General features: G+C 46.5%; 1 protein-coding gene across 1 annotated transcript in view; it reads right to left on the bottom strand.

Annotated features, from left to right (window-relative positions):
* LOC145361121 (tetratricopeptide repeat protein 39A) overlaps window positions 1–15,329 on the bottom strand; it is a 69,432-nt gene continuing 54,103 nt past the window's right edge. The window contains exons 14-18 of the mRNA XM_080216739.1: window positions 10,131–10,251; window positions 7,826–7,937; window positions 4,821–4,935; window positions 4,617–4,733; window positions 1–1,186 (exon numbers count right to left, since the gene is read on the bottom strand). Of these exons, the coding sequence (XP_080072865.1) occupies window positions 1,072–1,186; window positions 4,617–4,733; window positions 4,821–4,935; window positions 7,826–7,937; window positions 10,131–10,251 (580 nt within the window). The 3' untranslated portion in view covers window positions 1–1,071. The remainder of the gene's footprint in view (window positions 1,187–4,616; window positions 4,734–4,820; window positions 4,936–7,825; window positions 7,938–10,130; window positions 10,252–15,329) is intronic.

Genomic DNA, 15,329 nt, shown 5'->3' with positions numbered 1-15,329 from the left:
TGGTGATGGTCATTGTCTTATTGGTGATGGTGCGAATGTTACTTGCCAGCCCAAGCTGGGATATTGTCCAGATTTTGTTGCATTTGAACATGGACTGCTTCAGAATCTGAGGAATGGCAAATGATGCTGAACTTTGTGTGCAATCATCGGCGAACATCCCCACTTCTGAACTTGACCTCTGAACCCTTGCGGCCTACACTGACAGGCCTCCATTCCTCCAAAAAGAAATAATGGCTGGTTTGCGTCAAAGCATAAAGCTCTTTTCATAAAGTCGTCCAGGAGCCAGCGCAATTAGATGTCTCGAGGTAAGGGAAGCATTTCATATTCCATTAGTGTGACGGTAATGATGATCTGTATACCTTTTACCCCAAGAGAAGATAATCGCGAGGAAAACAGGCCCTGTGGTTCGAAATAGGGCAGCTCCATCACCATGACAACACTGCCCTTTTGCATTTGAGGGCAGGAGGTGCAAAGGGACAATTTCTTTTATTCATTCGTGGGACATGGGCGTCGCTGGCTGGGCCAGCATTTATTACCCATCCCTAGTTGCCTGAGGGCAATTGAAAGTCAACCACATTGCTGTGGCTCTGGAGTCACATGTAGGCCAGACCGGGTAAGGACGGCAGATTTCCTTCCCTAAAAGACATTAATGAACCAGATGGGTTTTTCCAACAATGGTTTCGTGGTCATCAGTAGTTTCTTAATTCAATTTTTTTTAAAAAAAATCTGGAATTAAAATTCCACCAGGTGCCATGGCAGGATTCGAACCTGGGTCTCCAGTTCAGTTTCTGGATTAGTAGTCTAGCGAGAATATCACTGGTCTTATTGCCTTCCCTGACTGAGTCTGAGATTAAGCCTGGGCACACCAGCTTCCCTCAAGCTCTCGCATATCCCACCATGTAAAAATTAATATTCTCCCCCTTCCCCCACCTGCACTCCCGGACCCTCAGGTATTCTCGGGCGGAAGCATTTCCATTTATTTCTAACTCTGCTCCCACCAACCTCAAGCCACTTTTTACATCTGTTAAGTCCTCTGTTGTTTTTGCATCGGGTTCTCCCCCACCTCTCCCACTAAAGGGCGGTCACCTCAAACCCATTCTCGTCCTTTTCCGCCTTTAGTTTGGAAAGAGCAGCGTGTATTCGGAAAAGCGTCCTGGATTCCATGGAGTAGTCTTTGTAGTTTTGCCTGAGAATGAGAGAGAGAGAGAGTAAGAGTTACAGGGAAGCAGAACAGGCCCTTCCATCAGTCAAACCCAGAAACAGGCCAATAACTCCATCCTTGATCCCCAGTCAAAGAGTGGCACAGTGGTTAGCACTGCTGCCTCACAGCACCAGAGACCTGGGTTCGATTCCCGGCTTGGGTCACTGTCTATGCAGAGCCTGCACGTTCTCCCCGTATCTGCGTGGGTTTCCCCCAGGGGCTCTGACTTCTTCCCACACTCCAAAGATGATGGAGGTTAGGTGGATTGGCTATGCTAAATTGACCCTGGTGTCAGGGGCATTAGCAGGGTAAATATGTGGGGTTACGGGAATAGGGCCTGAGTGGGATTGTTGTCAGTGCAGACTCAATGGGCTGAATGGCCTCCTGCACTGTAAGGATTCTATGATTCTAACTCCTATAGTCTTACAGTGCAGAAAAAGGCCCACTGAGTCTGCACCAACAATAACTATCACTAAAGTCGCACTAATCCCATTTTCCTGCACTTGTCCCAGATCCTTGAGAGTTATGATATTCCAAGTGCTCATCCAAATATTTTTTAAAGGCTTCCAGCTTCCACTACCTTCCCCAAGCAGTGCATTCCAGATTTCCACCACCGTCTGCTTTTCCTTTTTTCAAATCCCCTCTGAATCTCCTGCCCCCTCATGACTGACCACTCAACCAAGGGGACAGCTGCTCCAACTCACCCTTTCCATACCCCTCAGAATCTGATCCACCTCAATCATGTCCCCCCCTCAGCCTTCTCTGCTCCAGAGAAAACAATCCCAGCCTATCCTGTCTCTCCTTGTAGCTCCATCCTGGTGAATCTCCTCTGTGCCCCCTCCAGTGCAATCCTTCCTACAGGTGAGGTGACTAGAACTGCACCCACTACAGCTGTGACCTAACCTATGCCCTGTACAGCTCCAACATTACCCCTTGCTCTTATACTCTATACCCTGACTGATTAAAAAAGTGTCCCATATGCCTTCGTAACTGACCTGCTCTGCTGCCTCTGTCCAGTTTGAGAGTCCCAGCCATGTCTCAGTGGGCAGGACCTTGGCCCTGTGAGCAGGAAGGTTGTAGGGTTCAAACACTACCCCATCGGCTCCAGGGCTAAAATCAGAAGCAGCTGCACCTCTATAGGGAGTGTCTGCACTGTCAGAGGGGTCACCTTTTTGGATGAGAGGCTGAACCTAGACCCCATCCGCCCACTCAGATGGACATTTGATGGCATTGCTTCAAACACAAATTTTCCTCATTAACCTCACTAGAAACTCACTTAGCCGGTCATCAGAGAAGAACAGAATCCCGACAGTATACGAGGAGACCATTCAGCCCGTCGAGTCTTCACCGACAACAATCCCACGCAGACCCTATCCCCATAACCCCACATATTTACCCTGCTAATCCCCCAACATTCCTCTAAGACTAAGGAGCAATTTAGCTTGGCCAAGCAACCTAACCTACACTACACAGAAATCATAGAAACCCGACAGTGCAGAAGGCGGCCGTTCGGCCCATCAAGTCAGCACTCACCACAATCCCACCCAGGCCTTACCCCCATATCCCTACATATTTACCCACTAATCCCTCTAATTTATGAATTTCACAACTCTTAAGGGGCAATTTTTAGCACAGCCAGTCTAACCCGCACATCTTTGGAGTGTGGGAGGAAACCGGAGCACCCAGAGGAAACCCACACAGACACGGGGAGACCGTGCAAACTCCACATAGTGACCCAAGCCGGGAATCAAACCCAGGTCCGTGGAGCTACGAAGCAGTAAAATTTTTTTTTTGAAGTTTACCAGTTTCGCAAGTAGGCTTACATTAACACTGCAATGAAGTTACTGTGAAAATCCCTTAGTCGCCACACTCCGGCACCTGTTCGGGTTCACTGAGGGAGAAGTTAGCATGGCCAATGTACCCTAACCAGCTCATCTTTCAGACAGTGGGAGGAAATTGGAGCACCCGGAGGAAACCCACGCAGACACAGGGAGAATGTGCAGACTGTGACCCAAGCCAGGAATCGACGAACTCGGGTCCCTGGTGCTGTGAGGCAGCAGTGCTAACCACTGTGCCATTCATGGGAGCTTGCTGTGTGCAAAATTGGCTTGGACTTTTTAATGTCCTACTGAGTTTTTAGCAGCAGGGTCTGTTTGCTGTTTCCGAATCTGCTTCAATTGGCCATAAATTCAGCAGCACAAGGTAGTGTTGGGATAGATTAGCAAACAGCACCACCTAGTGTAAAACCACCTTAAATGCAATCATTGTCCTCATTTTATCCCTTTCCCTGCATTTGACCTGCCCCACTCTGCTGGGCGGTGTTTCCATGGATAAGTTATGGAAATATCTGTAAGACAGTACAATGGTTAGTACTGCTGCCTCACTGTGCCAGAGACCCAGGTTCAATTCCAGCCTCGGGTCACTGTCTGTGTGGAGTTTGTGCGTTTTCCTGTGTTTGCATGGGTTTCCTCCGGGCACTCCGGTTTTCTCTCTCAGTCCAAAGATGTGTGGGTTAGGTGGATTGGCCATGCTAATTTGCATCTTAGTGTCAAAAAGATGTGCAGGTTATCATTTATGATTATGAATGTTCTTGAAGTGGATGACTTCAAGAAGTGTAAAGGAGAACATGTCCCTGTCTACATCAACAGGGATGAAGTAGAAAGGGTCGAGAGCTTTGTTTTTAGGTGTCCAGATCACCAACAACTTGTCCTGGTCCCCCCCCCATGCCAACACTATAGTTAAGAAAGCCCACCAATGCTCTACTTTCTCAGAAGACTAAGGAAATTTGGCATGTCCTCTACAACTTTCACCAACTTTTACAGATGCACCATAGAAAGCATTCTTTCGGGTTGTATCACAGCTTAGTATGACTCCTGCTCTGCCCAAGACCGCAAGGAACTACAAAAGATCGTGAATGTAGCCCAATCCATCAGGCAAACCAGCCTCCCATCCACTGACTCTGTCTACACTTCCTGCTGCCTTGGCAAAGCAGCCAACATAATCAAGGACCCCACGCACCCCGGACATTCTCTCATCCACCTTCTTCCAGCGGGAAAAAGATACAAAAGTCAGGTCATGTACCAACCGACACAAAACAGCTTCTTCCTTACTGCCATCAGATTTTTGAATGGACCTACCTTGCATTAAATAGATCTTTCTCTACACCCTAGCTATGACTGTAACACTACATTCTGCATTCTCTCATTTCCTTCTCCATGAACAGTTTGCTTTGTCTGTAGCGCGCAAGAAACAGTACTTTTCACTATACTGATACGTGACAATAAGAAATCAAATCAAAACAAATGCTGGCGTGTGGCGATTAGAGGAGTTTTACAGTAACTTCATTGTGGTGTTAATGTAAGCCTTACTTGTGACACTAATAAAAATCAAAATAATTAAGGAAAAAAGTACTCACTTTGCTCGCCTCAGCCACTTAATGGCTTCTTCTTTTCTCGCCTGTTGTATAAAAAGCAGACTGAGTTCCAGAAGTGCGTTTGGAATCAAGTAGTGGTCATATTTAATGTTCTTCTCGCTGTCAACAAAGGGTTGGAAAGGTTAGCCCAGTCTCTGTAGCTGCCGCGTTCACCCCCTGCTCCCCGAGACGCTTGCTGGTACTTACTTATGATAAACGTAGACAAAGCATTGCTCCGCTTCTAGAATCTTCCCCAAATGCCTCAGGCACAAGCCTTTCAAGAGTTTAACCACGCACTTGTCGTCAGTCAGGTATTCGTTAGCTGGGGTGGGAAGGGGATAAGAACAGGCAATTAGTCTGATGGAACGGGACCCAAAGCGAAAGTTGCAGAGGTGAGGACCGGGGGATCGCCTTGCACTGATCGCTCCTAGTGTTAACCTCCCTCTGACAAGAGCGAGAGTTAAGAGTCAACCACTTTGCTGTGGGTCTGGAGTCACATGGAATCCAGAGATGAAAGAGTTGACATACGAGGAGAGATTAAACAGTTTCAAAGTTCATATACAAGTGTCACGAGTAGGTTTACACTAACACTGCAATGAAGTTATTGTGGTGGCACAGTGGTTAGCGCTGCTGTCTCAGTACCAGGGACCCGGGTTCCATTCCCAGCTTGAGTCTCTGTCTTAAGTTTACACATTCTCCCCATGTCTGTGTGGGTTTCCTCCAGGTGTCCCTGTTTCTTCCCACAGTTCGAAAGACGTGCTGTTTAGGGTGCATTGGCCGTGCTAAATTCTCCCTCAGTGTACCCAAACAGGTGCCAGAGTGTGGCGATCAGAGGATTTTCACAGTAACTTCATTGCAGTGTTAATGTAGCCTGCTTGTGACCCTAATAAATAAACTTTAAACTAAAAATCCCGTAGCCGCCACTCTCTGGCGCCTGTTCGGGTACAGTGAGGGAGAATTTAGCATGGCCAATGCACCCTAACCAGCACGTCTTTCAGACTGTGGGAGGAAATTGGAGCACCCGGAGGAAACCCATGCAGACACGGGGAGAACTTGTAGACTCCACACAGACAGTGCTGGGAATTGAACCTGGGTCCCTGGCACTGAGAGGCAGCGGTGCTAACTGTTGTGCCACCATGCCAGCCTGTTTTGTGCTTGTACTCGCTGGAGTTTAGAAAGATGAGAGGGCATCTGATCAAGGTATATAAATTTTAAAAGGGATTGATAGAGTAAACATAAACCAAATGTTTCCCCTTGTGGACAATCCAGAACAAGAGGTCACAGGTATAGGTTGAGAGGCGGTAGATTTAACATTGAGATGAGGAGGAACGATTTCTCGCAGAGGGTGGTGAATTTGTGGAAATTGCTGCCCCGTAACGCGGTGGAGTCTGAATCATTGAATGGGTTCAAGAAGGAGATATAGATGTTTGTGATATTGAACGGGATAAGGGGAGCAGGTGGGGAGGTGGATTTGAGACCAGGGAGAGATCGGCCATGATCTGATCGAATGGCGGAGCAGGCTCGAAGGGCTGAATTTGCCTAATTCCTATGGAGGCCAGACCGGGTAAAGACAGCAGATTTCCTTCCCCAAAAGGACGTTAGTGAACCAAATGGGTTTTGAGGGCACCCTTTTCCCTTATTTGGAAAGCATGAAACCAGGTAATATTTGCAGCCTGCAGTGCAGAAGGAGGCCATTCGGCCCATCGAGTCTGCACCAACAATCCCATGCATTTACCCTAGCTAGTCCCCCTGACACTAAGGGAGAATTTAGCACAGCCAGAGGAAACTGGAGGAAATGCGCACACACACGATGGAAAACAGTGCAGACTCCACACACCGTGACCCAAGCCAGGAATCGAACCCGGGTCCCTGGCGCTGTGAGGCAGCCGTGTGGTCATGCTAAATCGTCCCTTAGTGTCAGGGGGATTAGCAGGGTAAATACTTGGGGTTACAGGGATAGGGTTAGATCGTTGTCGGTGCAGGCTCATTGGGCCAAATGATCTAGAGATTCTACAAAAGGAGAGCAGGGCTAACTAGAATATTCTTCAAAAGCTCTAGCACAGACTCAACGGGCCAAATGACCTCCTTTGACAATCCATGGTTGGAAATTCAACTCCTGTTCTTGGTCCGGAGCACTGATAATTCAGTACTGGAAGAATTTTGTGAGGATTTTTCTCCTTGTGGGGAAGCTTAGAACAATGATAAGGGGTGTCTTTTTTAAAAACAAACTTCAGGTTTACCTGACGGTAACAGAAAGCTTTACCAGGCTGATTCCTGGGATGGCAGGTCTCATATGAGGAAAGACTAAGTCCATTAGGGTTATATTCACTGGAGTTTAGAAGAGCGAGAGGGGATCTCAGAGAAACTTATAAAATTCTAACAGGGTTAGATAGGGTAGATTCAGAAAGAATGTTCCCGATGGGGGGGTGGAATCCAGAACTAGGGGGTCATAGTTTGAGGATAAGGGGTAAACCTTTTAGAACTGAGGTGAGGAGAAATTTCTTCACCCAGAGGGTGGTGAATGTGTGGAATTCACTCCCACAGAAAGTAGTTGAGGCCAAAACATTCTGTGATTTCAAGAAGAAATTAGATATAGCTCTTGGGGCTAAAGGGATACAGAGGGGGAAGGGGAGATCAGAATATTGAATTTGATGATCAGCCATGATCAAAACGCAGAGCAGGCTCGAAGGGCCGAATGGCCTACTCCTGCTTCTAAGTTTCTATTTCCTCACCCAGAGGGTCATTAGTCTTCGGAATTCACCTCCCCAGTGAGTAGGGGAGGCTGTGGGTCACTCAGCACATTCAAAGGTGAGTTAGACAAATATTTAAATTACTAAAGGGAGTCAATGGCTGTGGAGTACAGGCAGGAATAAGATCAGCCATAACGGGGAGGAAGGCTCGAGGGGCTGAATGGCCTAATCCTGCTATTATTTCTTACATCTTATGGACACGGCCCAGTTGGACTTTCCACCAATGGTGCAGCCAGTGTCATGGGGCTGAATGGCCTAGTCCATCAGCTGGCTCTTTATTCCATTTGGGATCTTGCTGTGCATACCTTGGCAGCCACGCTTGCCAAAAATAAGAGAAAGGAAAACTCGAAAAATTCACCGAGTGCGAAATCCTTCCCAGCATCTTAGAGAGAGAGAGAGAGAGAGAGACATAGCAAGGCGTTCTGTGTAAGGTGCCCTTTGGCGATTAGGTTAAGTACATACATGCGGTCTGCTCCAGTACTGCCTCAGCTTCACTGATTGTTTGTAACATCTCCTCCGTCAGCTCCCGCTGCTTACCAATTACTGCAAAGCCATTCCACATGTACATCATCTCCTATTTGCAGAGAGAGAGAGGGACATTTGTTAAAGAAAATCTCCTGGTCAATTTTTAATAGGCTTCTTGCTCCTGTAGTGTTCAATCATTTTGTGTTCGATTGAGCGTGTCTGATCTATGTTCACTGTGCTCCATTGATTAGGCCCGGGTGCGGATTCAGAGCAAAGGAAGCAGACACCACAAAGGTTGCTAGAAACTAAGCTGTGAGCATGAGTGCTAACATTTTGTAGTTACAAAAGATATTCTAAAACCTTTGTAAACCTTTAAAAAATTAGTGTCAACTACGCATTGCTCTGAAACAGAAACAGAAAATGCTGGAAAATCTCAGCAAGTCTGACAGTATCTGTGGAGAGAGAATTCAACCAGTGTTTCAGCTCTGACTAAGGGTCACCCAGGGTCGAAACGTTGGCTCTGTTCTCTCCCCACAGATGCTGTCAGACCTGCTGAGATTTTCTATTTTCTGTTTCAGATTCCAGCATTCACAGAATTTCACTATTATCTTAAGACACATATCCATCTGACAGTGCAATTATTTTAAAACCCATTGATGGGCTCTATAACCATAGAATCATAAAATCCCTACAGTGCAGAAGGTGGCCATTGGACCCATTGAGTCTGCACCGACTTTCCAACAGAGGATCTTACCTAGGCCCTATCCCCGTAATCTCACACATTTATCCCATTAATCCATCTAACCTACATATCTTTGGACACCAAGGGGCAATTTAGCATAGCCAATCCACTAACTTGCACATCTTTCGACTGTAAGAGGAAACCCACGCAGACACGGGGAGAAAGTGCAAACTCCACACAGACAGTGACCCAAAGCCGGGAATCGAACTCAGGTCCCTGACACTGTGAGGCAGCAGTGCTAACAACTGGGCCATCGTGCTGTCCCTAATAGTCACAGGGAGAGGGCGACAATGGTCAATCTCGCCACAGCTGCGTGCCTCTGATAGGGTTAGACTGATGTCTCAGGCTGGATAGTGAACCATCTCTTGGTGCTCGGAGCCACAGCTGAGAAAGCCATTGACCGAACGGAGCTGACTCACACCCATCGTCCTCCTTCCCCCCCGCCTCCCAATCCTCACTTTGTCAAAGTGAAGCCTGAACAAAGTGCACCCTTCCCCAGTTCTTCCTGCCTACAAAACGGAGGTTGACTCGCGAGATGGCTGATGACAGTGAGTGATTCAGGTCACCTCAGAGGGAGCAGTATGCAGGGTTACTCAGGCGTTCTTCAATAGGAGTAAAGGATTAAAACCGAGTGAAGTACTCAACCCAGGGCACCAGGGCGGGACCACCCAGCCTGGTCGACCCTGCAAAGTCCACCACCTGGGGAATGTTGCCAAAACTGGGAGAGCGGACCTGGAGACAAGTCAAGCAATAACCTGAAATAGTCAACTCGCTGTAAGGCCCTAACTATGTTAGCGCAAAGAGCAAAGAAAAGTCCAGAATAGCAACAGGCCCTTCAGTCCTCCAAGCCCATGCAGATCATGATGCCCAAACTTAACTAAAAAAAATTGTTTCTGCCCTTCCTCCGTCAGTATTCCTCTATTCCCTCCCTATTCATCCACCCATCCAGATACCTCAAGTTTTCCTAATGCTCCTGCTGCCACCACTTTCTCTGGCAGCACGTTCCAGGCACCCACCGCTCCCTGCGTAAAAATCTTCCTCTGCACATCTCCCTTAAACTTAGGAGTGTGGGTTCCACACGAAAAGAAAATATGCAGTTTGCACACGTGGATTCAAAGTAGCACACAACAGGTTTATTGGAGAGCTGCTCTTTCTGCTCCGAGAGCGCAAGACTGAAAGTAAAACAGCAGCCCCTTCCAGCACCCTAATGATATTGCGATCAAAGCACGTGAACAGTTCTTGAAGCAATCTGCAACCCTTTTAAATATATAACACTCAGCAAATCATACTTTATAGCCAGTGTCCCAGCTGGCTCCATCACATCCCATACACAAAAATATTTCAGAAAAATACTTTAGCCTCTCCCAGTCTTCCTCTGTTCTGACCGTCAACCTGATCTAAAGCACTTGCTCCCCTATCCTGCTCTTTCCTCCTGACTTTTTAAATCTAGAATATGACAGACGGATGGTTTTCTGTTGAAGAGGTGGCCTCTTTATTATCAAAACTCCTTATTCAGGCCATAGTCGCTGCAGTATTACAGAGGATTTATGTGGAACTTACTAGTGCTGGCACAGGTAGCCTCATGGCATCATTGGATTTGTACCTCCTGGCTTTTCTTATGGCAAATTTCTCAGTGGGAGGAGACTTTCCTGCGATCTTCTGTTTCAGCAGGGGAACTTGTCTACAAGAGAGTAAGAAAAACAGAGAGCAGTTCTCAGTTAAAAAAAACATACACGGATATTCAGATTGGATAGTGATTAATAACAAACTTGCATTTATTACTGTCTGTATTCACTCTGCACTGGTTTTAAACTAGGTAATCGTAACATGAATACCGCTGAAAAGAGACATGCTGTCGAAACTTTTCATCTGCTACTCATCAGGCCAAACACCAAATTTCAAATAATCACAATTTATATTATTTTGCTGATTGGTTGACAAGTCAACTATAATTGGCCAGGATTTTGCCACGGGGAGGTGATGGCCTAGTGGTATTATCACTAGACTATTAATCCAGAAACTCAGCTAATGTTCTGGGGACCTGGGTTCAAATCCCATCACGGCAGATGGTGGAATTTGAATTCGATAAAAGCAAACATTTGGAATTAAGAATCTACTGATGACCATGAAACCATTGTCAATTATAGATGTACGTTACTTCCAGCAAGTGTAAATAAGTCATATTACAATTGAATATCTTAAAATTGGGAGCTATGAACCTACTCAGAAGTGTTTGCTGATGATAGCATAATGTTCAGGACTATTTGCTTCTCATATAATGAAACAGTTCATGTCCAAATGCAGCAAGATCTGGACACTACCCAGGCTTGGGCTAAATGGCAAATAGCATTTACACCGCGCAAGTGCCAGGCAAGCAGGAATTGCCCCTTGACATTCGATTACATTACCATTGCTGAATCCACCACTATCAACATCCTGGGGTGTGCTTACCATTGACCAGAAAGTGAACTGGACCCAGCCATAGAAATCTGTGGCTACAAGAGCAGGTCAAAGGCTAGGAATTGTGTGACAGGTAACTCCCGCCCTGACTCCCCAAAGCCTGTCCACCACCTACAAGGCACAAGTCGGCAATGTGATGGGATACTCCCCACTTGCCTGGATGGGTGCAGCTCCAATAACACTCAAAACTCGACACCATCCAGGACAAAGCAGCACGCTTGACTGGCACCACATCTACAAACATTCATTTCCTGTATCATCAACGCTCAGTAGCAGCAGTCTGTACTATCTACAAGATGCACTGCAGCAACTCACCAAGGCTCCTTAGGCAGCATCTTCCAAACCTGCTACCATCTAGAAGGACAAAGGCAGCAGATACCTGGGAACACCTCCATGTGGAGTGTTCCCCTCTGAGTCACGCACCATCCTGACTTGGAAATATATCACCATTCTTTCACTGTCGCTGGGTCAAAATCCTGGGGCTTCATCTCCAACAGCCCTGTGGATGTACCTATAACTCAGGAACTGCAATGTTTCAAGAAGGCAGTTCACCACCACCTATGCTGGCCTAGCCCGCGACATCCACATCCCACAAATGAATAGAAAACTCAGGATTATTCAGCAAGTGCTGCTCAATCAGGGGATCACATGCAAGAATAGACATTTTACAGATGCACCATAGAAAGCATCCTTTCCAGATGTATCACAGCTTGGTACAGACTCCTGCTCTGACCAACATCACAAGAATTACAAAGGGTTGTGAACATAACCCAGGCTATCACACAAACCAACCTCCATTGACTCTGTCTACACTTCCCGCTGCCTCGGCAAAGCAGCCAGAATAATTAAGGACCCCACGCACCCTGGACATTCTTCCACCTTCTTCCATCAGGAAAAAGATACAAAAGTCTGAGGTCACATACCAACCGACTCAAGAACAGCTTCTTCCCTGCTGCCATCAGACTTTTGAATGGACCTATCTTGCAGTAAGTTGATCTTTCTCTACACCCTAGCTACGACTGTAACACTACATTCATCACCCTCTCCCTTCCTTCTCTATGAACTGTATGCTTTGTCTGTATAGCATGCAAGAAACAATACTTCTCACTGTATGTTAATACATGTGACAATAATAAATCAAATCATTTTGTTCTGGGTTTTACAAGCACGGTTGGGTTGAGTACAGACTGTAGTCTGCCTCCAGTCCTCAGTCTCACCTTTCAGCAGTGATTATTTATAGGAGCATGGCACTGGAGAGACATATACAACACCAACGTCCATCTCACTGGCATTCTGCCATCGTAATGGTGGCATGATATAAGAATAGATGTGTTGAAGCATACCAATCAATTAGTCCACAACAGATCCAGGTTTGACTTTCAGACACAGCTTTGAGAACATTGATCCAAAGTCCGGCTATACTTACCACAAGTCTTGTCTCAAATTAAGCCACATTGTGTTATTTTCAGAAAGAAATCTAATTTCTAAGATGACACATTGGTTCGCGCTGCTGCCTCACAGCGCCAGGGGACCCGGGTTCAAAACATTTTTTAAAATTATCTAGAAGATAATTTTAGCAGGTTGATTACCCCAAGGGCAGCTAGGTCGGCTGCAATGATTTCCTGAGTGTTACCAGATGATGCATGAATGTTACATCAGTTCACCAAAGCAAGCCTTGTACTGAATCACACTGCATACTTCTCCAGCGAGGTGAGACTGGATCTGAATCGGTCACTGTACCCAACAACTTGCCTGGATCAACTTTTTCATTCGTGGCACATGGGTGCCACTGGCTGGGCCAGCATTTATTGCCCATCCCTGGTTGGCCGAGGGCAGTTGAGAGTCAACCACATTGCTGTGGCTCTGGAGTCACATGTAGGCCAGACCGGGTAAGGACGGCAGATTTCCTTCCCTAAAGGACATCAGTGAACCGGATGGGTTTTTCCGACAATGGTTTCAAGGTCGTCAGTAGATTCTTAATTCTAGACTTTTTTTTAATTGAATTCAAATTCTACCATCTGCCGTGGCAGGATTCAAACACAGGTCCCCAGAAGAGTAGATCCGTGATTGAGGAATTGGAATGAGAATGACAGCAGCAAAGGAAGGAGAAACAGAGTGGCCACGTTCCAGGAAATATGGGTCGGATCGAAGGCTGTTGACAGAAACGGTGCCCTCCCTCACTGGCAAATGGAATGTTGGCATTTATAGCTAAAGGAATAGAATATAAAGATGAGGAAATTTTGCTGCAACTATACAAAGCATTGGTGAGACCACATCTGGAGTATCGTGCACAGTCCTGGTCCCGTTATTTGATTTGATTTATTATTGTTACACGTATTAACCTACACTGAAAAGTATTGTTTCTTGCACGCTATACAGACAAAGCGTATCGTTCATAGAGAAGGAAAGGAGAGAGTGCAGAATGTAGTGTTACAGTCATAGCTAGGGTGTAGAGAAAAATCAACTTAGTGCGAGGTAAGTCCATTCAAAAGTCTGACAGCAGTCGGGAAGAAGCTGTTCTTGACTCGGTTGGTATGTGACCTCAGACTTCTGTATCTTTTTCCCCACGGAAGAAGACGGAAGAGAGAATGTCCAGAACGCGTGGGGCCCTAAATTATGCTGGCTGCTTTGCCAAGGCAGCGGGAGGCGTAGACTGAGTCAATTGATGGGAGGCCGGTTTGCGTGATGGATTGGGCTACATTCACGACCTTTTGTACTTTCTTGCAGTCTTGGGCAGAGCAGGAGCCCGTGCCAAGCTGTGATACAACCAGAAAGAATGCTTTCTATGGTGCATCTGTAAAAGCTGGTGAGAGTTGTAGCTGACATGCCAAATTTCCTTAGTCTTCTGAGAAAGTAGAGGCATTGGTGGGCTTTCTTAACTATACTGTCAGCATGGGGAGACCATGCTGACACCTAAAAATTGAAGCTCTCGACCCTTTCTACTTCATCCCCATTGATATAGACAGGGCCATGTTCTCCTTTACACTTACTGAAGTTGATGACTATTTCCTTTGCTTTGTTGACATTGAGGGAGAGATTATTGTTGCTGCACCAGTTCACCAGATTCTCTATCTCATTCCTGTACTCTGTCTCATCATTGTTTGAGATCTGACCCACTATGGTGGTGTCATCAGCAAACTTGAAAATCGAGTTGGAGGGGAATTTGGCCACACGGTCAGAGGTGTACAAGGACTAATAATAAGGGGAAAGATTTGAGGAAAGATGTAGTGGCATTGGAGGCAGTTCAGAGGAGGTTCACTAGATTGATTCCAGAGATGAGGGGTTTGTCGTATGAAGAGAGATTGAACAGTTTAGGCTGATACTCTCTGGAATTTAGAAGAATGAGGGGAGATCAAATTGAGGTATACAAGATGATAAAAGGTGTGGATAAAGTAGGCGTGGAGTGGATGCTCCCTCTTGTGAGTCATTCTAGGACGAGAGGTCACAGTCTTAAGATAAAGGGTAGCAAATTTAAAACAGAGAGAGAAACTGCTTCTCCCGGAGAGTTGAGAATCTGTGGAATTCGCTACCCCAAAGTGCAGTGGATGCTGGGACAGTGAGTAAATTTAAGGAGGAGTTAGACAGATTTTTAATTGGGAATGGGTTGAAGGGTTATGGGGAGAAGGAAGGAAAACGGGAATGAGGAGCATATCAGCCATCAGAATGGCAGAGCGGACTCGATGGGCCAAATGGCCTAATTCTGTTCCTATATCTTATACCAAATCTCAAGGTGGTCTTCCACACAAACTACAAAGACCTGAGCCAGGCGGGGGGGGGGAGACAATTTCCACTCACCCTCACGGTGTGTTTCACTGCTGCAGAGGTGGTCCATCATTGGCTGGTGGCAAGATCTTCTGGTGCTACCGCTGTCAACAGGGCTTCCCATTGTATGCACCCCCTGTCACCGGGAAACCCATCTCAGGGGGTTCGGTTTAAGCGGGACTGGAGCATCCCACCGGCAGGAACAGCTAGAAAATTCCAACCCATTTGTTTCCAAGGCAGGGTACCAACAATCATTCTTCCCACGGACAATCCCACAGTGGAACAAGCCAACAATGGAAACAGTCACGTCCCCAATCACTGGAAATCTTCAAGGCTTTTCGTTAGATTTCATCCTCAGGGCGACCACCTCAGCAGGTCACTCCTGACCTTCCCAGTGCTGCCCACATCATTGTTGGCTGAATATGGACATGATTCTGCGGTACTAACATAGATAAAGCAGGAGGAGGATTATGTAAATGGGGGTGTAAGAAGTTATTGACGGGGAAGGAGGGGGTGGGAATTCTCACGCGCTCAGAA

The sequence above is a fragment of the Carcharhinus amblyrhynchos genome, chromosome 33, assembly GCF_965287045.1.
Source record: "Carcharhinus amblyrhynchos chromosome 33, sCarAmb.v2.hapA, whole genome shotgun sequence".
Lineage (NCBI taxonomy): Eukaryota > Metazoa > Chordata > Chondrichthyes > Carcharhiniformes > Carcharhinidae > Carcharhinus > Carcharhinus amblyrhynchos.
The sequence above is the reverse complement of the archived record's forward strand: the minus strand, read 5'-3'. Positions and strand labels throughout refer to the sequence as shown.